This window comes from Amblyraja radiata, chromosome 13 (assembly GCF_010909765.2).
Source record: "Amblyraja radiata isolate CabotCenter1 chromosome 13, sAmbRad1.1.pri, whole genome shotgun sequence".
In the NCBI taxonomy this organism is placed as follows: domain Eukaryota; kingdom Metazoa; phylum Chordata; class Chondrichthyes; order Rajiformes; family Rajidae; genus Amblyraja; species Amblyraja radiata.
Genome location: NC_045968.1, coordinates 35,147,405 through 35,168,927, shown reverse-complemented (window position 1 = coordinate 35,168,927; position 21,523 = coordinate 35,147,405). Strand labels below are relative to the sequence as shown.

The window sequence follows — 21,523 nt, the reverse complement described above, 5'->3', positions numbered from 1 at the left end:
ACACAGTCAAATGGAGAACATGCAAACTCCACACAGACATCACCCGAGGTCAGGATCGAACCTGGGTCTCTGGCACTGTTACAGAGTTACAAAATGTGAAATCTAAGGAATGTAGGTGGAAGGGGAGAGGAATAGGTGTGTGAGCAGGTGGGGCAGAGAGAGGGCAGAAAATAAAGTGTGGGCATGCTTGTTGATTAGTTTCCTGAAATTGGAGAATTTACTGTTGGTGTGTAAGCGACAAAAGTGCAATATGGGGTACTGTTCCTCCAGTTTACGTGTAGCCTCACTCTGGCAATGAAGGAGGGCCAGAACAGAAAGGTCAGTGTGGGAATGGGAAGGGGAATTAAATGGTTGGCAACCAGGAGATCCAGCAAACAATGTTGGACTGAGCGCAAGTGTTCGGCGAAATGGTGGCCGAGTCTACGCTTGGTTTCACCGATGTACAAGAGGCCACATCAGGAACACCAGATGCAGTAGGTGGACAAGTTCTGCCATGCAGAGGAGAATGTTAGTATCCTATTCCCTCACCCCAGCTTTTTCTCATCTAAAAATGTCTTGATTCCATTCTATCCTTGCCAATTATTCTAACAGAATGATTCTAACTATTCTACAAAATGATGCTGGAAATGAAATTCAAATTTTTGCAGGCACAATGAATAAGTAAGTAAATAAGATAGACACAAAATGCTGGAGTAACACAGTGGGTCGGGCAGCGCCGCTGGAAAAAAGAAATAGTTGATGTTTCACACAAACATCACCTATTCCTTTTCTCCACAGATGCTGCCTGACCCACTGAGTTTCCCCAGCACTTTATGTTTTACTCAAGACTCCAGTTATCCAGTCTATCTTCAGTATAAACCAGCATCAGCAGTTCTTTCCCACCCAGGGAGGTACATCTTATAACTCTTGCACAATGTGCTTCAATTAAGCCCAGTCATCAATGACTGGTCTAGATTGCAACACAGCCTAGAGTTAAATAATGGCATATAGTTCAATGTCTTAGCTTCATCTTTTTTCTACAATATTGCGTAATAGGCCACAGTCTAAGATTGAAGCGACTTCACCTCCACAAACCCTCCTTTGATCATTTTTTATCAGTTACTTCCTCGTCTTGATTATACGAGTCAACCATGGACTTGATAGCTGCAAAGGATTTGCCAATGTACTATGAAGACGTACAAAAAGCATGTAGGTACAAGTGATGGGAAAATGAATGGCCTCAAAACCATAAGCCATGGGAGCATAATAGGGTGAATTGTACCCCAGAATAGGGAATTCAAGAACCAGAGGACGTAGGTTTAATGTGGAGGGGAATGATTTAATAGGAACCTGAGGAACAACTTTTTCAAACAGAAGGTGGTTGGTATATGGAACGAGCTGCCAGAGGAGATAGTTGAGGCAGGTAGTATCACAACATTTAAAAGACACTGGGACAGGTATATGGGTAGGAAAGGTTTAGAGTGATTTGGGTGAGGGGCCAGGTGAGACTAGATCAAAATGGTGAACGTTGGTTGGCATTGGCAAGTTTGGGCTGAAGGGCCTGTTTCCGTGCTGTATGACTTTATGACTCTTATTAGGCTATTCTGCCGACTGGGTCTGCTCCACCATTCGATCATGGCTGATCTAATTTTCCCTCACAACCCCTTACTAATCAAGAATCTGTCAATCTCCACTTTAAAAACACCCATTGACTTGGCCTCCACCGCAGTCTATGGCAATGAATTCCACAGATTCACCACCCTCAGTCTAAAGAAATTCCTCGTCTCATTTTTAAAGGTAGATCCTTTTATTCTGAGGCTGTGCCCTCTGGTCCTAGACTCTGCAACTATTCATCAAGATTTTATAGTTTGCAAAGAGTGGGGAGAATAAGCAGGGAATGGTACTTATTGGAATAATCCTTTAAAAAGCTGGGACACTCATCACCAGTCAAATGTCCATCTGCATAAAAATACTTCATGACTTCCTGGTTAACCTGTGACCATCATAATGCACATCTAACAGATATCTCATAAAAGATAAAAGGATTGGGGAGAAAAATATTCTTCGGAAGAATTTACAAAAATAAATTGTACATTTATGACTCTCCTTTGTCTATCATGCTTGTTACTTCTTTAAAGAATGTCAACAGATTTGTTCCCTTAACAAAACCATACTGACCACAGCCTATGTTATCGTGCTTCCAAGTACCCTGAAACCTCGTCCTTAATAGTTGACTTTAAAATGTTTTCAACCATGTTTTCGTCCTTTGCGGAGCTCTCGTCCAATTATAGCCTCCCAAACTCCCACCTTTTTCGTTTTTTCCAGATTAGGGATTTTGTGAAGAAGACATTCCCCCATTTCCCAAATCGCCCCCCTGAAACCCTGACCGATACCATCTTAGCTCTAGATCCCAAGCGGAAGAAATGCATCTCTGTTTTGTATAACTTGTTAGGGTCGGTTATATTGAAACCTCATACCTCATTAAAAGCTGCGTGGGAGGGTGAGCTGAATACGAAACTAACAGACCAGCAATGGGACTCTGCCTTGGATTTGATCCATTCTTCCTCCATATGTGGCCGTCATGGCCTAATCCAATGCAAAGTCCTTCACAAAGTGCACTAGAAAATGCAAGATTATCTAGAATTTACCCCGCTGTTAGGGACACCTGCAACAGATGTAATCAATCTCCTGCCAACCATAGCCATATGTTTTGGTCTTGCCCTAAGCTAGCAGCCTTTTGGAGGAGTGCTTTCGACTTGATAAGCAGAGCCTATGGCCAGACTATTCCTCCAAACCCACTGTCAGCCATTTTCGGTACCCCTCCCAACACCAACCTCTCTGTTGCGGTGAAACGGGTCCTAGCTTTTACAACCTTGTTAGCCCGGAGACTGATCTTGCTTAACTGGAGGCTCACCTGTCCCCTGACACACACCCGCTGGATTAACGAGGTGCTTTACAATTTAAAGCTTGAAAAACTTAGGTTCTCTCTCAAAGGTTCTACCAAGACATTCCTAGATACATGGAACCCTTTCTTGGAACTTGTTAACTCTCTCAACTGGTCCCCGGACTCGGAAGAGGACTGAGTGCTCTCCACCATTGTTCTGCTCTACTGCAGCTGCTCTCCCCTTAACCCCCCTCCCACACTTATTTATTTAATTACTTACTTATTTACTGTTATTAGTGACCCCTTTTTTTTTTTTTTTTTTAGTACTTTTTGTTTCGTTTATCTTACCATATTTGTGTGTATGTGTATGTATGTGAGTGTTGTTTGTCCCCGTTTGGTTCCGACCTGATTCGGGTGGGTTGAAGGTGGGTAAGGGTAAGGGCTTTGAGGGTCGCTTACATACTGTTGCACAATTATGCCTTGACTGTCACTGTCTGTTATCATTGTATGTATGCAAATTGCTGTGAAATTCAAATAAAAAGATTTAAATCAAAATGTTTTCAACCTTTAAAGTCAAAATTCCGTTCTCTTGAGTCACTCCCTTCTTAAACTGAGGAGTTATATTCGTGATGTTCCAGTCCTCTGGAACCATTCCAAACTCTAGTGATTATTCATAGATCACTACTAACGCCTTCATAATTTCTACATCTATAAAACCTGGGTGTAGTTGACCTGCTCCAGGTGACAACCACTTTTAGACCTTATAATTTCTTAAGCGCCTTCTCCTCAGTAATAGTGACTGCACTCTCTTCTGCCCCCTGACTCTCTTGAATTTCTGGCATGTCGCTTCCGCTGTGAAGACCGAAGCAAAACAACTTATTCCATTCATCTGCCTTTTCTTCGTTGCCCGTTACTTCTCCAATGTCAGTTTTCAGCAGTCCAATGTCCACTCTTGCTTCTTTTTTAATCCTTATATATCTGAGAAAACTTTTTGTATCCTCTTTTATATTAATGGCTAGCTTACCTTCATATTTCATCTTTTCTCTCTTATTGCTTTTTTGGGTGTCTTATGTTGGTTTTTAAAGGCTTCCCAATTCTCTAGCTTGCCGCTAATCTTTGCCTTATGCCTTCTCTTTTGCTTTTATGCTGTCTTTGACTTCCTTTGTCATCCACGGTTGCCTTGTTCTCCCTCTGGTACTTTTCTTCCTCTTTGGGATGAAAAGATCCTGCATCTTCCGAATTATTCCCAGGAACTCCTGCCATTGCTGCTCCACTGTCATTCCTGCTAGGTTCCCCTTCCAATCAACTTTAGCCATCTTTTCCCGCATGCAATCCAGTTGAGGTACTACATCAATTTACTCGACCCTTAGGTCTATGTTGGGAGGATCCCAGTGTGGTCTTGGTTGCTACTTGGGATCTTGGCCAACACTCATTCCAAAAGTTACAAATTGACTAGTTACTGATTTAGAGTATTGTGTTCAGTTTTGATCACCCTGTTATAGGAAAGATGTTGTTAAGCTGGATAGGGTGCAAAGAAGAATTACAAGGATGATGTGAGATTTGGAGGGCCTGGGTTATAGCAGGCTAAGGCTTTATACCTTTGAGCGCAGGAGCATGAGAGGTGTTGTTATAGTGGTGTATAAGAACAAGAGAGAAATAGGTAGTGTAAATCCAGTCTTTTACCAAGAGTAGGAGACTTGAGAACCAGAGGACATAGGTTTAAGGTGAGGGGGGGGGGAGAGATTTACGAGGAACCTGAGTGGCAACTTTTTTACACATAGGGTGGTAGGTTTGTGGAATGAGCTGCCAGAGGAGGTAGTTGAGGCAGGTACTATCACCATGTTTAAGGAACATTTGGACAAGTAGATGGATAGGAAAGGTCTAGAGGGATATGGGCCATACGCAGGCAGGTGGGTCAAGGGATGTTGGTTGGCATGGGCAAGTTGGGCAGAAGGGCAGTATGAATGAGATGGGCCAAAGGGCCTGTTTCTGTGCTGCATGACTCAACAAACGGGAGAAGTGCAAATGTTGGACAAGGGCCTGTTTCCATGCTGTGTGACTATAAATGGGACAAGTTTAGATGGGGGCATTTTGGTCAGCAAGCATGAGTCGGGCTGAATGGCCTGTTTCTGCGCTGTATGACTATGTTCTGAGAGTTGGTGACATGATTTTCAGGGCAGTAGCAGTGACTTCCCGTCAGATAAAATCGTTTTCTGATGAGCCTCTGCTGGAGGGATGGTTGGTTGAGGGCTTCAAGTTCCTTGCCGGTAATATCTCCAAGGATCAGTGGTGAGACCCAGCGGCTGACACGGCCCTCTATCTATCGCCTCTCCCCGCCCGGCGGCACAAGGGACGGGCCGGTTGGGAGCGGCGGAACCAGAGTGCGCGCCGCGGGTTCCGGCCGGACAAGGGTTGGGGAGCGCCGGGCGGCGGGCGGGCCGTGAGTGAGTGAGTGAGTGTGAGGCGCGTTGCCAGGGCGACGGGGCGGCTGGAGATGGGGGAGAACAGTTACAGCATCAGGCCGGCGTTCCAGCACAGGTAGCGGGGAGAGGGAGGGAGAGTGGTGGGGGAGAGGGGATGTAGAGGAGGGGGGGGAAGGGTGGGGATCCTGGGAGGGGGGGAGCGAGGGGATGATCCTTTATGGGGGGGGGGGGGGGGGGGGGGATAGTGATCCCAATCCCATGTCCCAATGATACGGATGGGGGGGATAATGAAATGTGGAGGAAGCAATGATGAGGAGGTGGAGGAGGGAGGAATGATAGGAGATGGGTAGGGGGGGGAGGGAATGGAGGGAGGGAAGTTCCAAGGGAGAGGGAGGTTCCTGGGATCTGTTTCCACCAAAGATACTAGAGGAGCTCCTCTAGTATCTTTAGTTTCCACACTGTATGAATTAGATGGAATCTGCGGGAATTGATGTGGGGAGAATTAAAAAAAAAAAAAGGATTAGTGTGAATAAATGGTTGATTGTTGGCACAAACTCTGTAGATCGGTCGGCTTGTTCCGTGCTGTATGTCCAACTATAATTTCAGTAATGGTGAACCACTGGATTGTGATTAGCAATAGGGAGGTTGCACTGCAGTCAAGGTCACGACAATAAGCTTTGTTTACAGCTTACTATGTTTACAAATCTGCTGCAGGTAAGAATTTCATTATTCCATTTGGGACATATGACAATAAAATACCCTTGACTCTTGAGTAACTCAGCAGGTCAGACATCATCTCTGGAGAACACAGGTAGAGGAAGTTTCAAGTTGGGACCTTTCTACAGGTTTTCATATCCATCTTATTTGTTTTCCATCCACATATGATGGATTGTTACCAGTGGACCCACTGCTCTCGGATGTTGAGGAATGCAGGGGCAAACCATAAGCGTGGTATAACTCTGTGTGTCGGTATAGCTCTAGAAAATGCTGAATTATTTTACAGTGATAGGGAATGACCTTCATGCTATAAGCAAGGCAGACCAGAGGGCGAAAGATCTTGGATGGAACGTGCTAATGGACAATACTGTTGTCCACAGGTTCAAGCCAGCCATTGTGAAAGCAAAGATCAACACTGTGCTGAAGGAGGAGCTGACAAACAAGTTTTATGACCCAGAGGAAGTCCCTGTCCTGACCCGCAAGATTGCAGAGACCATTAAGACTCAAGTGAAAGGTACATTTTATACGCAGTGATAGTTTTAGTTTTAGAGATACAGCATGGAATCAAGCCCTTCGGCTGACCAATGATCACCAGTCCACTGATTCTATTTTATCCCAGTTTTCATCCTACACAGTATGGGCAATTTACAGAAACTAATTAACCTACAAACTTGCACATAGGAACAGGCCCTTCAACCTACAACGTCTGTGCCGAACATGATGTCATGACGATCTTTTATACGGTACACCTGCGCTTAATCCATATCCTGCATATCCATGTGCCTATCCAAAAGCTTCTTAAATGCCACTATCATATCTGCCTCAACCACCACCCCCTGGCAGCGTGTTGCCTCTGAGTGAAAATAAAGTTGCCCCACAACAAACAAATTCGCACCCTAAAGTTTCTGTTTCAGTAAAACTATTTCAGGTTGCCAGCACCTGCTTTTCTCTTTGATTTACAAACTTCACCTGCAGTCTTGTTCATATTTGGTGGACTCCAAAATCTACTGTTAGCCTGCTAGCAAATACGATGGACTGCATGTAGTAGCTTAACCATAAGTTGGCAGTATCAACATTTGTGGGGAGAAAATGTGAACAACATATCAGATAGATAAACTCTGCAAGTTTTGTGCCTGAATGAGGAAACTGCTGAAGATGAGTGATGACTTTGTGGTAGACAGATGGTTCTAGCACCTAGTGAGCCGCACCTCCTCGCAAGGTCCCTGCTGGAAACGTCTTCGATAGAGCGCGACGATGGCCAAAGTGGCTGGCCGAGAAGCAGGGTTGTTGGGAAGACCGACCGAGCAAAATAAACTAAACAAGACGCAATCTTCAACCTCCTGGAAGGGCGTACCAATGACCCCACAGTGGCGTCGGCAGCATGCCTACTGTGAGCAAAGTGCTGCCCCAATCCTTGTCTCCACCTGAGGCATGACACTGATAGATGGCTTGGCAGTGGCCATCTATGATCAGAGCGGTGGGTTCCCGGCTTGAGGCACGTGCTTCACAGCTTAAGTCTTGGTCGCACGCTATGATACGGGAGCTATCTTTCTTTCCTTTTTAAGATCAAAGGACTAGACAGTGGGGTCCTTTGATCCCTGGCATTTAAGCACCACCGAATGAGATCACTGTGGACAAGCCACGGAAATACCCGAGAAAGGGTAACAATCACATGATGACCTACTCAGGTCTGAGGTTGTCACTTTCCAAAAGTACTGTGGGTGTGTGTAGGTTTGGGGGCTAAAACTACGTGCATTTTCTTGTAGAATGTTACTGCATGTTCGCCTACAGGTCCACCACCGATTTTCCAGCATCCTTGGTTTCAGAGCCTTTCTGGATTATCCGTTTTGCCGGACTAACCAGAGGTTACGTCCTCTGAAAGGAGTTCAACGGCACTGGAACAGTTCGCCTAGGCTGCTGAGGGGCCGGTCCGCAAAGTCGGCCTCTGAAGTCTGCTTCAGGAACGTATCTGCTGTCTTCAGAGAGTGTTCCAGAGTCCCGGCCACAGGGAGCAAATTTGAACTAACGATCAGCCGCGGTAGACCCGATGAGGTCAAGACTGGTCGCCTCAGCCGGCCTAGGCACCAGACTTTCAGGGGGGCTTCCGGGGGGAGATTTCAAGTGCGCTCTCATCATTTTGATGCTGGAAAAGTGGTGGTGGACCTGTAACACCAAAATTTGAAACAAACCATTATATTTCATTAGATCTAGAGACTATGTGTAAATACAAATCATATTCAGCGAAGTCCGGTTATCAATGGTTAAAATTAAATGTTTTGCGAGAGTGGCCTTTGCAAGTGATCTGCATTGTCATATCTGGCTCTCCAAACACAAGAGTTAAGCCTCTGTTCTAGTCTGACAAAGCAGCCTCACTCTTGTTACACCTACTGTTTCAATGAGAATTTTTTAAAACACTGCGGTGTGCAGTCCAACTCACTGCAGGATAACTCATTCCCACATCCTAAAACTCAATCTGTTGACTGACTACATTGAACCCTGTCTGGGGCAGTGTATGCTTCCTTGAGGTTCAACCTTCCATGGCACTGGCGACCCCAGACTCAGGAACAGCTTTCCCCACCTCTGTTATTAGGCGACTGAATGGTCCTTCCATAAGCTGGGATATTGTCCGATTCACCCCAGACATTGGACTTTGCAGTAGAATCATACGGCATGGAAACAGGCCCTTCGGCCCAACTTGCCCTTGCCAACCAAGCTGCCCCATCTACCCTTGGTCCCATCTGGCCACGCTTATCAGTTTAAACCTTTCCTGTCCATTTACCTGTACAAATGTCTGTTACACGCCGTTACAGAACTTATCTTTGTCTCTGGAAATGATGCGCTACAATGCTGAGAACTACAGTATATTCCACACTCTGTATCTTCCACTTTGCTCTACCTATTGTATTTGAATTTGATGTGAGTTTGGCGGCTCAGTGGTGCAGCGGTAGAATTGCTGCCTCACAGTTCCAGAGACCCGAGTTCGATCCTGACTACGGCTGCTGTCTGTATGGAGTTTGCACGTTCTCCCCGTGACCACGTGAGTTTTCTCCGGGTGCTTCCTCCCACACTCCAAAGACGTACAGGTTTGTGGGTTAATTGGCTTTGGTGAAATTGTAAATTGTCCCTAGTGTGTAAGATAGTGCGGATGCGGACGCGGTGGGCCAAAGAGCCCGTTTCCGAGCTGTATCTCTAAAGTCTAAAGTGATTGTAATGTTGTATAGTATTATCTGATATGATTGGATAACGTGCAAAACAATGCTGTTCACTGTACTTTGGTACCCATGACAATAATTAACCTAAATCTAATGTAAACCTAATCTCACTAACACACTGTTCTAGGTGCCATTGACACGGGGCTCTTTATTCCTGCCATCTGAAACATCATCTATAGGTGGCCAATTCCCTGACTAATCACTGATTCTGTCCTTTTTCTCTCCACAGAGTGTGCGTTCGAGCGATATAAGCTGGTGGTGCAGGTTGTCATTGGTGAACAGAGAGGGGAAGGAGTGAAGTATGTTGGCTATTTATACAATACAGTATTTTATTATCACAAGTGCAAAACACAGTGAAATGCTTTTCGAGTCATCAGATTTGTTGCCTGATTGGGCCCACTTGATGTTATGGAGCGGTACCCAATCCAGGCGAGCTCTGGGATCGTTCAGCGTACCAACGTTCCTCTGCTTGCCCGACCACCTTTGTGCTCCGAGGGTGCCTCCCGCAGCCGATCTCGAGGGCACAGGACGTATGACCCCGGTTCTCTTTCCTACCGGCCTTGCTGCTAACGACTGTCTCAGGCACCCTCCTCTTTGGTTCTTGGCGAACAGTGGAACTAGTAGAATGACCGGTGAGGTGGGGAGGAGGAGGAAGGAAGGAAGGAATGAATGAATGAATGAATGAATGAATGAATGAATGAATGAATGAATGAATGAATGAATGCAGGAGTTATTTGAAGTTAGATAAATCAATGTTCATACTGCAGGGGTGTAAGCTTGTAACCATATCCCAAGCATTAAATTTCGTTCAGACTTCGGTCTGGATGACAATAAAAGGCTATTCTATTCTAAGATATGGTGCTGTTCCTCCATTTTGCATGTGGCCTTGCTTGTGTGTGATTCACAAAGAATCCCAATTTCAACAAAGTGTATTTGAAGTGGAGGAGGAGGGAAATATATAATAGAATGGAACAGCACCTCATATTATGCTTGGGCAGGTTACAACCCTGGGGTATGAACATTAAATTCTCCTAACTTAGGTAAAGAACCACCCCCTTTTCTCCCCTCCCTTTTTCTCCCGCTCTACCATCTGCCCTGCCTGGATACACACCCATTTCCCTATTCCCCGTCCTGTTTCATCTATATGCCTTCCTCTGGCTTCACATTTCAACCTCTTCTATCCTTTATCAATATTTCTTCATCTGATCTTTGTCCACCCATCTGCCAATCTAACCCTCCCTCTTCTGAATCCATCTATCACATGGACAAAAAGTGGAATAACTCAGCAGGTCAGGCAGCATCTCTGGAGAAAAAGAATCGGGTGGAGATCCTTCTCCAGACTTGCCAGGCTTTGTCCCACCCCTACCTCTCTTCCAACTTTATTCCCCTTCCTAAATTAACTGAAGAAGGGTCTTGACTTGAAACATTGCCCATCCACGTTCTCCAGAGATGGTGCCTGACCTGCTAAGTTATGGCCCTGTCCCACTGTACGAGTTCATTCAAGAGTTCTCCCAAGTTTGCCCTGATTCGAACTCGGAGATTTATGGTAATGGCCGCTCGTAGGTACTCGGGGCTCTCGTGGACATTTTTCAACATGCTGAAAAATCTTCACGAGTCTTCCCGAACTTACCGCGTTTCCCAAGTACCTGCCGTTAGCGTTACGAGCCGCTAAGAGACGTCCCGAGCTCCGACGTACCCGCTACGTACATTCTACGTGCTTCCACGAGTTTGATTTTTTTAAAAACTCTGGAGACCTCTTGAATGAGCTCGTACAGTGAGACAGCCCCATTACTCCAATACTTTGTGCTTCTTTTATTGCGAAATGTTACTCTTTCCAATGGGAGCCAGCAGAGGGCGAGCAGGAGCAGCCACAGGGACTGATCCCTCCTCCCGAATCTTTTTAGCCTGATCCTTCATCCCTCAATGAGATCCTCATCAAGCCAGCCCACAGTCCGAGCTTACAATCATTCGCATCCCTTGAGGCTTTTCATTAATTCAATTTTAATTGTTCTTTCACCATTTGTTTTCATAGAATTAACATGGCAATAAAAGCAGACACATGCCATGGGGAAAGAACAAGGGACTGGGGCTAAACGAAGAGCTCTCAGTAAGATGAACAGACACAGTGGTTAACAGTGATTCTCTGTGCTGTGTTAGAACAGGCCCTTTGGCCCACAATGTCAAGTTAAACCAATCTTCGCTACCTGCATATGATCCATATCCCGCTATTCCACGCATATCCACATGCCCAGCTAAACATCTCTTAAACACCACTATTGTATCTGCCTCCAGCATCACACTTGGCAGCGCATTCCAGGCACCCAAAAAAAACTTGCTCTGCACATCTGCTATCCAGGAGAATGGGGTTGAGAGGGAAAGATAGATCAGCCATGATTGAATGGTGGAGTAGACTTGATGGGCCGAATAGGCTAATACTGCTCCTACCACTTATGAACTTATGAAGCTACTATGCCTGCTAGTCTTTGACATTTACACTCTGGGAAAAGGGTTCTGACTCTCTACCCTGTCTATACCTCTCATAATTTTATAAATTTCTATCAGGTCTCCCAAACTCCAGCATTCTGGAAAAAACAATCTGTTCAACCTCTCCTTGTGGCTAATATTTCCTCCGCATCTAAGCAGCCTTCTGGTAAACCTCCTCTGCACATTTTCCAAAGTCTCTAAATACTATCCGCAATGGGAAGACCATCACTGCACACAATACTCCAAATTAGGCCTCACCAAAGTCTTGTGGAGCTGCATCATGAATATTCAGGATGCGCCAACAGTGCTTTATGTTCCTGACAGTAGATATTTTAGACCAGTGAAAGAAGTTATTTGGTTCATTGTGTCTGTGGAAACAGAAATAAATTGCATTTTTGAGATTCTTGGAACCTTTCAGCCCATTGGTTTTGGTCTATAGACATCCACGTTTTTAAAAATCTGCTCCCGTCACCTATCAGACGTGATCTCCACGATTTCACCACGTGATCATTTCCCTCGCTTTCCCCACACACACAGGAGCGTGGAAACTAGTTTCAAAGGGAAGTGCTGGAGGAACTCAGTGGGTCAGAAAGCATCTGTGGAGGGAATGGGCAAACAATGTTTTGGGTTGGGTCCCTTCTTCAGACTCCTCCGTCAGCTTGCTTTTGGACTGAACAATGGTCCCATCCTGAAACGTCACCTGTCTCTTCCCTCCAAGAATGTCGCCTGACTTGCTGAGTTCCTCCAGCACTTTAGTTTGTGCTCAGGATTCCAGCATCTGCAGTCTCTCCTGTGTTCAGTTTCATTTGTAATTTAAATTTACTTCAGGGCCTTTCTTACATTCCTGGTATTGTGCAAGAACCAGTTTGTTGTCTTATTTAATCACTCCTCTATGGTTGATCCCTGCCTCCATTTCAAAACACACACACCTATAAATTTTACCTCCTCCCTGTGTAGGTAGGAATTGCGGATGGTGGTTTATACCAAAGATAGACACAGATTTTTAAAGCTGTGGATGTTCTATGGACCAAAAAGCAATGGGCTGAGAGCTTCCAAGAGGAACTGGTCTCACAAAATGCTATTTCCGAAGGAAGTTAGACATAAAATGCTGGAGTAAAGCAGGGGCGGAAATCCCGGGGGGGAGGACAGGGCACGCCCCCCCCCCCCTCTCTTTGAGAGGTGGGGGTCAACCCCCCAAGTTTTTGTAATCCGGATTTTAAAACCCGGTGAAATCTCCGCTTTCCGCGAGACAGTGTGTCCACGTGGGACTGCTGATCGAGGGCGCCGTTTGGACGAGAGAGACGTCGGTCAGCTGGAAATAGGGGCGGGACATGATGATTCCGCGCGATCATTGGTGGAGGGAGGAGTGGGGGTGGGTGGGACTGAGGATAGAGAGCGGTGATTGGAGGAGGGAGATGTGGCACAGACCTGCGCCTCATCCGCAGCCAGTATCGATCTCGGCTCTCCGGCGCTGTCCCGTCCCCACCCGAGTGCCCCCTCCCCCCCTCCCACAGGTAGCCAGAGAGGTCGTGAGTGAGACGGGAGCTGTACCCCCAGGCCCACAGCCAGCGCAGAGAAGCAGCGCAAACCCAGCTCAACTCTGCCTGACCCGCCAGGTTAACCTACAGCCCTGCCTGGGCTTGCGGAAAATATGGCCAGCGCGTAGAAACAGCGCTAGCTCCACAACTCCAGGCTGGTGTCCCGTCAGTCCAGGCAGGGCTGTAGGTTAACCCGGCGAGACAGGCAGAGTTGAGCTGAATTTAGCGCTGGATTGAGCCTCCGATGCCTCGCGCGTGAGTGTGCGCATGCGCGCGCGGCCGCCAAATAATTGTGTCCCCCCCTGTCTCCCGGTTCCCTCCATATTTTGATAGCGATTTCCGTGCCTGACTCGGGTCTGGCGGGTCTGGCAGCATCTCTGGAGAAAAAGAATAGGTGACGTTTCAGGTGTGAAGAAGGGTTCCGACCCAAAACGTCACCTATTCTTTTTCTCCAGATATGCTGCCAGATCTGCTGAGTTACTCCAGCATTTGTGTCTCTCTTTACACCTCCCTCCATCATTTGTTGACAGTGGGAATCATTACATCTTTGCCTCTTCAACTTCTGAGAATAAGATGTGGTCGTATGCCTTAATGTAAATCCACTAATGTAAATCTGTGCGAAATTCTCCTTGGTCATGTTGATCACCTTAAATGTGTCATTACATTACATTAGGATACTTTATAAGTATGAGTTACCACTGAGTTCACACCAACCATCGATTATCCGATCCCACGGATTTTAGGTTATCCCACTTTCTCATCCACTCTCTACACTCTAGGGGCAATTTACAGAGGTCAGTTAATGTACAAACATAGGGATGTGGGAGGAAACGGATCACCTGGAGCAAACCTACATGGTCCCAGGGAGAACGTGCAAACTCCACACAGAGAGCACCCAAGGTCAGGATCGAACCCGGGTCTCTGGCGCTGTGAGGCTGCAGCTTTACCCGCTGCGCCATGATATCATCTGCCTGCACATGATGCATATCCATGTGATCTTGTGCTTTTAGTTGAGAGGTGAATGTGGGCCAGAAAAAAATGGAAAACTTCTCTACTTTTCTCAAAAAGCACGCCATGATATTTTGAGCACCTCTCTGAGGGAGCAGCTGAATTTCCAGTGAAACTTTTCAACTGAAAGACGGCAGCTCTGATTCCCACAGTGGCAATGCTCAAGCCTTCGGGATAGAAATTAAACCCGCAACCTTCCCACTGAGCCTGAGCTGACGGAATTAAAATACTTTGTTGAAAATCTGCCTCGCACGACCTTGAATTGCATTCAAGTAACCGATTTGTGCTGCTTCTTACAATTTCTTGTGGATACTTTCAGGGAAAGGTCATCGCTCAATTCCTTCTCCTCAATGAATTTTAGTGCATTCTTTACATTCTTCAGCTGTCCTGCGTTGCTGTTTTGAGGAACAGAGTTAGTTTTGGTGCCAGTTTATCAGTTGCGTGACATGAACAAGGACAGGAGATCTGCTTTAAAGCCTGCCCCGAATTAGCAACAAGGCAAATATTTGTTGAAAGCAGACATTGTACTGTCAACCCACTGGCAGGCAGATTAGCCTATGCAAACATACAAATGCATTTAAGGGGAAGTTAGGCAACCGACGAATGCAATAGAGGGTTTTGCTGGTACAGGGAATTGGAAATGTCTTGTGTAGAACATAAGCACTGGCATCAACCATCGTTTCTGTGGTAGGAATTTTGTCACGATAAGCAAGCTACGTTTTACGCTTTACCACAAATCATGCAGGGGACACATGACAACAGGGTTGAGTAATCATAGTCATTCAGCATGGAAACAAGCCCTTCAGCCCAACGCCCATGTCGACCAAGATACCCAATCTACACCAGTCCCACCTGCCCGCATTTGGCCCAAATCGCTCTAAGCCTTTCCTATCCATGTACTTATTCAAATATCTTAACAAGGAAAGCAGGGTTGAGTACAAGGTTCATTTGTCGATTGAAAGATACAGCATGGTAACAGTCCCTTCAGCCCTCTGAGTCCATGCTGAGCAGCGATCATTGTATGTTATCTCCACTCCCTACACATCAGGCAAATTTTTTACAGAGGACAATTAACCTACAAACCCGCACGTCTTTGGGATATCACCAGTCGCAGGGTTGAAGAATCACAGGCTCACTACTCCTTCTTGTCCAATCTATAATTAAGTATAGGTGTACGAGGATTGAAGGCTGTTCAGAAGAAAGCCAAAGAAGCCCAGAGGAGGACTTGAGGCCTGGAGCAGTTCAGCTCTGAATATATTGAATGGAGGGCAGGCCTGAACCTACTCCAGCTCCTAATTTCTTGTTCCTTTTGTCTTGTGAGCACTTAAGTTAATAGCTAGACGATCCGGGACTATAGCCTTGGTTTTTTTTTTTCTCAGCTGCTGGTTCCTGCCCACTGCAGCTGTGCTAGGCTGGAATGAACCATGATATACTGTGTGTGTGAGAAGGTTTAGTTTAGAGATACAGAGTGGAACCGCCCTTTGTCCCACCGAGTCCACCCCAACCGGCAGTCACCCGTACACTAGCAATATCCTACACACTAGGGTCAATTTACAGAAGCCAATTAACCTACAAACCTGGACATCTTTCGGGTGTGGGAGGAAACCAGAACACATGGAGAAAACCCACGCGTCACATAGAAAACGTACAAAATGTACACACAGTGCTCATAGTCAGGATCGATCCTGGGTCTTTGGTGCTGTTGGAGGAAACTGGAGCACCCGGAGGAAACCCACGCTATCACAGGGAGAACATGCAATCTCTAAACAGACAGCCCCCAAGGTCAGGATTGAACCTGGGCCTCTGTCGTGAGGCAGCAGCTCTACCGCTAAGCCACTCTGCTGCCTACTTTAATGTATTGGCTGTAATGTATTGTGGGATGCTCTGAAAGCAACTGTACAAAAATGCAATAAAAATTAACTGCAGATGCAGGAGTATACCAAAGATAGACCCAAAATGCTGGAGTAACTCAACCAGTCAGGCAGCATCTCTGGAGAAAACAGATAGGTGATGTTTTAGTTCCGGACCTTCAGCCTGTTAAAGGGTCCAGACCCAAAATGTCACCTATCCACTTTCTCCAGAGATGCTGCCTGACCTGCTGAGTTACTCCACCACTTTATGTCTGTCTTGTACAAATATGCCTATGTATTTTCTGTCGATTTTTTAAGGCATTACTCATTGTATAAATAGTTTAGGTTTATTATTGTCACGTGTAACGAGGTACAGTGAAAAGCTTTGTTTGGCATGCTGTCCAAACAGATCAGATATACCACACATAGATACAATCAAGTCAAACTCCAGTACAATAGATAAATACAAGTCTTATAGATATAAAAATATCTTCATGTTCCTTTAGGATGGCCGCACGATGTTTCTGGGATGCTGACACAGATAACTTTGCACAGGCAGTATACATGAATGTAAGTGTGGCTAATGTATTGTTGCTTCATACTGATGGTTTGTGTGAGGGAACTGATCTCTTCATGAACATAAGTTGTTTTTCTAATTTTTCTTCGTCGCCTCCAGAGGTTTAGTTTGATTTAGTTTATTGTCACATGTACAGTGAAAGGCTTTCTTTGTTGCGTGCTATCCAGTCAGCAGAAAGACTCTACATGATTGCAATCAAGCCATCTACAGTGTACAGGATAAAGGATAAAGGGAATAACATTTAGTGCCAGATAAAGTCCAGTAAAGTCTGATTAAAGATAGTTCGAGATAGTCTCCAATAAGGCAGAGGGGAGGTCAGGCCCGCTCTCTGGTTGGCGATAGGATGATTCAGTTACCTAACAACCGCTAGGGAAAAAACTGTCCCCGAATCTGGAGAGTGCGTTTTCACACTTCTGTTCCTCTTACCTGATGGGTGAAGAGAGTTGGGTTGTAAGATACCCAAGCGGAATATGAGGTGCTGTTCTTTGTTCAACTGATGTTCAGATTGCATAATATCAGATCCAGAGAAAGGGAGATAATTCCGCCCTAGAACATGGGTAATTTAGTCAAGTATCGTTTTTTTTTTAGTTTCGTTTATTGTCGTGTGTACCGAGGTACAGTGAAAAGCTTTTGTACATGCTATCCAGTCATCGGAAAGACTATACATGATTATAATCAAGCCGTCCACAGTGCACAGATACAGAAGTCATAGAATTGCAAGTCTGTCTTTCTGTCTCCTGGGCTAATGTGAATCGTTCTAGCGCCTTGCCACAGGACGGGAAGCTAAAGGAACATTTCCAGTTCAAAGAAAGGTTCAGGCAGTCGGCTTCTTTTTTGGGTCTTGTCTCAGTAATTCCACCAAGCACAATGGCATTGACTCATAGAGTCATACAGCACGGAAACAGGCCCTTAGTCCAACTCGTCCGTGCTGAACAATGTCTTTTAAATGTTGTTATAGTACCTGCTTCAACTACCTCCTCTGGCAGCATGTTCCCCGTACCCGCCACCGTCTGTGTGAAACAATTGTCCCTCGGGTTCCTATTAAAGCTTTCTCCACCTCCTTAAATCTATGTCCTTTGATACTTGATTTCTCTCCTCTTGGAACAAGACTTTGTGCATTCACCTTATCTTTTCCCCTCTTATTTTATTCACCTCTATACTTATCTCGTGACTGTATGATGAATGTGTAATGTGCAGCATCACTCGTGTTATATTGTTTCTGCTTGCAGGACAGTCTGTTTTGTGTTGCTGCTGCATTTGGCTGCTACCACTATTAGAAAACCAAGATGCAAACAGCGTTGGTGCAATCCTTTCTGTGTAAATATGTTCTTTATAAAAAAAAACATTTGTTTAATAAAGTGATGCTCAATAACATTTACCTCAAATAATGACATTGTTAAGATTAGTGCTCCTGTCGCATTGTGCTGGAATCTGCTGGACCCAGACCAGCAATCAAAATCTCTGCTGACGTGAGGGTGGGCAGACGTCTTGCTGACCCTCCACAGGCATCGAGATACAGACGGTGTGACTGGGACTCGAACAGCTGTGCAGAGGTCCTGTCCACACCCCTTTTGGTCAAAGGCAAGACTTGGGGCAATGGGTATCCTGACTGCAATGGATCTTAATAATTTTAAATGTCTTAACACTAAAGGAAAATAAATGCAGAAAAAAATCACAAAAATGTAAAAAGCTTAAAAGGAAACCATTAAAGTAATTGAAAGTTAATGTCTTATTTTGCACTTTACTTGCATGGTTTGATTAAATGGTGCCTCCACTTCTGTACCAGGGCCAATTTGGCATGGAATCCAAATGGTCATTAGGTTTAGGATTATAATTGTCATGTGTACCGAGGTTGAGTCAAAAACTGTGTTTTTGTATGTTATCCAACCAGATCGTATAAACACGATCAAGTCAAACTCAAGTACAATGGGTAGAGCAAAGGGGAAGTTACAGAGTGCAGAATATAGTTTCCAGCATTGTAGCACATCAGTTCCAGAGACAAATGACAATGTCCGCAATGGGCTACAGATGAATCGGACAGAACCCTAGCTTTTTGAAGGAACGTTCAGAAGCCTGATCACAGAGGGGAAGAAGCTGTTCCTGAGTCTGGTGGTGTGCGCTTTCAAGCTTTTGTACCTTCTGCCGGACAGGAGCGGGGATAATTTGGCAAATAAGCAAAACTGGGCTCTGCTGCTGGGTCCAGCAGTCCAATGCACTGTCATTCAGTAAGCCCTAAGCTTACAGTGTTGCAGTGGGTGTGTATTGGAAAGTAATTTCAGACTTTTGGACTTCAAGGTGGCACCTAAAATGTGGTGACTCTTGTGTACTGACTGTCACACCGGTCTACTATCTTACACTCTTCATGACTGTGCCCAAATGTGGAACTGTACGCTTAACGCTGAATGTCTCTGTACTTAAGTGTACGTGAGAATAAAGTACCATTGAACCAATAACATGCCTACTAGATCACAACATCCATTCGATCACTCAAAGAACATTCAAATATCAACAGAATCATCATTTATTTTTTTAAACAGCAGTGCTCTGGGCTATAAATGTCACCAGCATAACATCCATTCTCGCACTTGGAACTTAAAAAAAGACTAAAAAGTGATTATAGAAATCCTGGGTAAGGGGAGCTCTTGACTGAAACGTTTTCTTAACTGAGTAAGTGTTCTCTTGTTGAAAACTTGTGTTTCACTGATAACTCGGGCTTTATATTTCACTCCTCCTCTTCTCTCCTTATCTGACACCCCTTTGTCTCCTTTTTACTTGGAACACATGTCACTCACTCTACCTTTCTGCCAACCAACCTGTATCCACTTCTCACTTCCCAGAATTTGTCCCATCCCACCTCTCTTTTCCAGCTTTCTCCATCCCCCCCAACAAAAGTCAGTCTGAAGAAGGGTCCTGACCGGAAACATTGTCTGTCCATCCCTCCACAGATGCTGCTTCACTCACTGAATTCCACCAGCATTTTGTTTTTTACTTTAAACGGATCCATCTGTTCCTTTATTTAATGATAGCTGGTAGGAGCTTGGTGTACATAAATTGACTACAGATGGACACAAAAAGCTAGAGTAACTCAGCGGGACAGGCTGCATCACTAGAGAGAAGGAATCAGTGACGATTCGGGTGGAGACCCGTCTGTAGACTACTGTCTTTTATTTTACAAAGACGACTATTTAAATGTTCAGAAAAGGTCATCTCAAAATGCAATTTTTAAAAATCCTTTTAACCTTAAAAGAACTGGAATAATTGCCAATAATAAAATATAGATGTGAGGCTTTTGGACATCAAAAGAGGCGACTTTTAATTTGTGAGTTGTGACTTAAGTATCACTAATCCTTAAAGCAATTTGTTACACCAGGAGCTCATTTGAGAAGTATTCTAAATACCAGGCATGCCTGAACACAAATACCATATTTCTGTGGTGACCTAATCAACTCTTTGGCACAGAACTTCAAAAGTGAATGCAGCTTCTCGTTCTATTCTCGGCAGAACCTCAAATAATTCTGTTGTGTCTTAAAGGGTATAATGATTAATGACATGCCATTTTGTGTATTATGAAGGGGCCTTCTTGTAGAATGGAGACTGCAATCAGAATAAATTTAAAAGTGGAAGAGATGAGAGAGATAAACACGAGCCAAACTGTCTGAGCTCCTCCACACAATCACAGGGTGGGTCCAGCGCTGAAGATGGCGACACAAGGAACTGCAAATGCTGGTTTACAAAACAGACACAAAGCGCTGGAGTAACTCAGCGGGTCAGGCAGCATCTCTGAAGAACATGGATAGATGACGTTTCAGATCGGGACCCTTCTTCAGACTGATTGTGAGGGGGGGGGGGGAAAGCTGGATGAGAGGTGGGGGCAGGACAAAGCCTGGCAAGTGACAGGTGGATACAGGTGAGGGGTGTTTTGATTGGCAGATGGTTGGACAAAGGCCAGAGATGAAAAGAAAGAGGTGTGAGATAATGATAGAAGAGTTGTGAATTGTGAAGCTAGAGGAAGGAATACAGGGTGAAGGGGTAAATTGGGTGAGAGTCCAGGTGGGACACAGAGAAGAGGTGGGGGTGGGGAGGTTGTAGTTTGTAGGTTAGATATTTAAAATTAGAGAATTCAACATTCATACCACTGGTTGATAAGCTACTCAAGTGGACTATGAGTCGCTGTTCCTCCAGTATGTGTGTGGCCTCACTCTGGCAATGGAGGTGGCCCAGGACAAAAATGTCTGTGGGAATGGGAAGGAGTGTTTAAAATGGTTAGCAAGCGGGAGAACCAGAAGGCCTTGGCAGACCGAGCGGAAGTGTTCCGTGAAACGGTTGCTAAGTCTAATGACTAAAGATAGCTATGTCAGCTCTGCATAAGAGCAATCCAGCCAGTCTCATCCCCCTGTCCTCACCCCACAATTTGCTTCCTCCCAGGGGGAGATAGCAAATTGGATACAAAGTTGACTTGGTGTTAGCGACAGTTGGTTTTCAGATTGGAGAGCTATAGCCAATAGTGTGCCGCAGGGGTTGATGCTGGGCCCTTTCTTGGCCATTATGTGTAATTATGATTTGGAACAGAATGCGAGCAGCATGATTTGCAGATAGTACCAACATAGTACTCTGAGCTTCAAGGGCATGAATCGCTGTATCATTCCGTGATTGAACTCTAAAACAAAATCATGTCCCACCCTGCTCATTCCTTTTTCTCCTGCTCCCGTTTGGCAGCAGGCCCAGAAGCTTGAAAACACACACATGCAGACACAAGAACAGCATCTTCCCCTCCGTTATTAGGCTTCTGAATGGCCCTTCCATAAGCCAGGGTACTGTCCAGTTCACCTCTATCCCATTGCGGACATTGGA

The 21,523-nt window shown here is 45.3% G+C and overlaps 1 protein-coding gene across 1 annotated transcript; it reads left to right on the top strand.

Moving 5' to 3' along the window:
• Positions 1–5,263: 5,263 nt before the first annotated feature.
• On the top strand, positions 5,264–18,397 carry dynlt2b (dynein light chain Tctex-type 2B). Its single transcript, XM_033031754.1, has 5 exons — positions 5,264–5,401; positions 6,384–6,517; positions 9,445–9,514; positions 16,602–16,665; positions 17,902–18,397. The coding sequence occupies exons 1-5, from the start codon at positions 5,358–5,360 to the stop codon at positions 17,947–17,949; spliced, it is 360 nt and encodes a 119-aa protein (XP_032887645.1). The 5' UTR covers positions 5,264–5,357; the 3' UTR covers positions 17,950–18,397.
• Positions 18,398–21,523: the final 3,126 nt, after the last annotated feature.

Bases quoted from the DNA above. Each gene is read 5' to 3' on its own strand.
- dynlt2b (XM_033031754.1), top strand. From the start codon at position 5,358: ATGGGGGAGAACAGTTACAGCATCAGGCCGGCGTTCCAGCACAG. The intron at 9,515-16,601 runs GTATGTTGGCTA...ATGTTCCTTTAG, and splicing joins CAGAGAGGGGAAGGAGTGAA to GATGGCCGCACGATGTTTCT. The intron at 16,666-17,901 runs GTAAGTGTGGCT...TTCTGCTTGCAG, and splicing joins CACAGGCAGTATACATGAAT to GACAGTCTGTTTTGTGTTGC.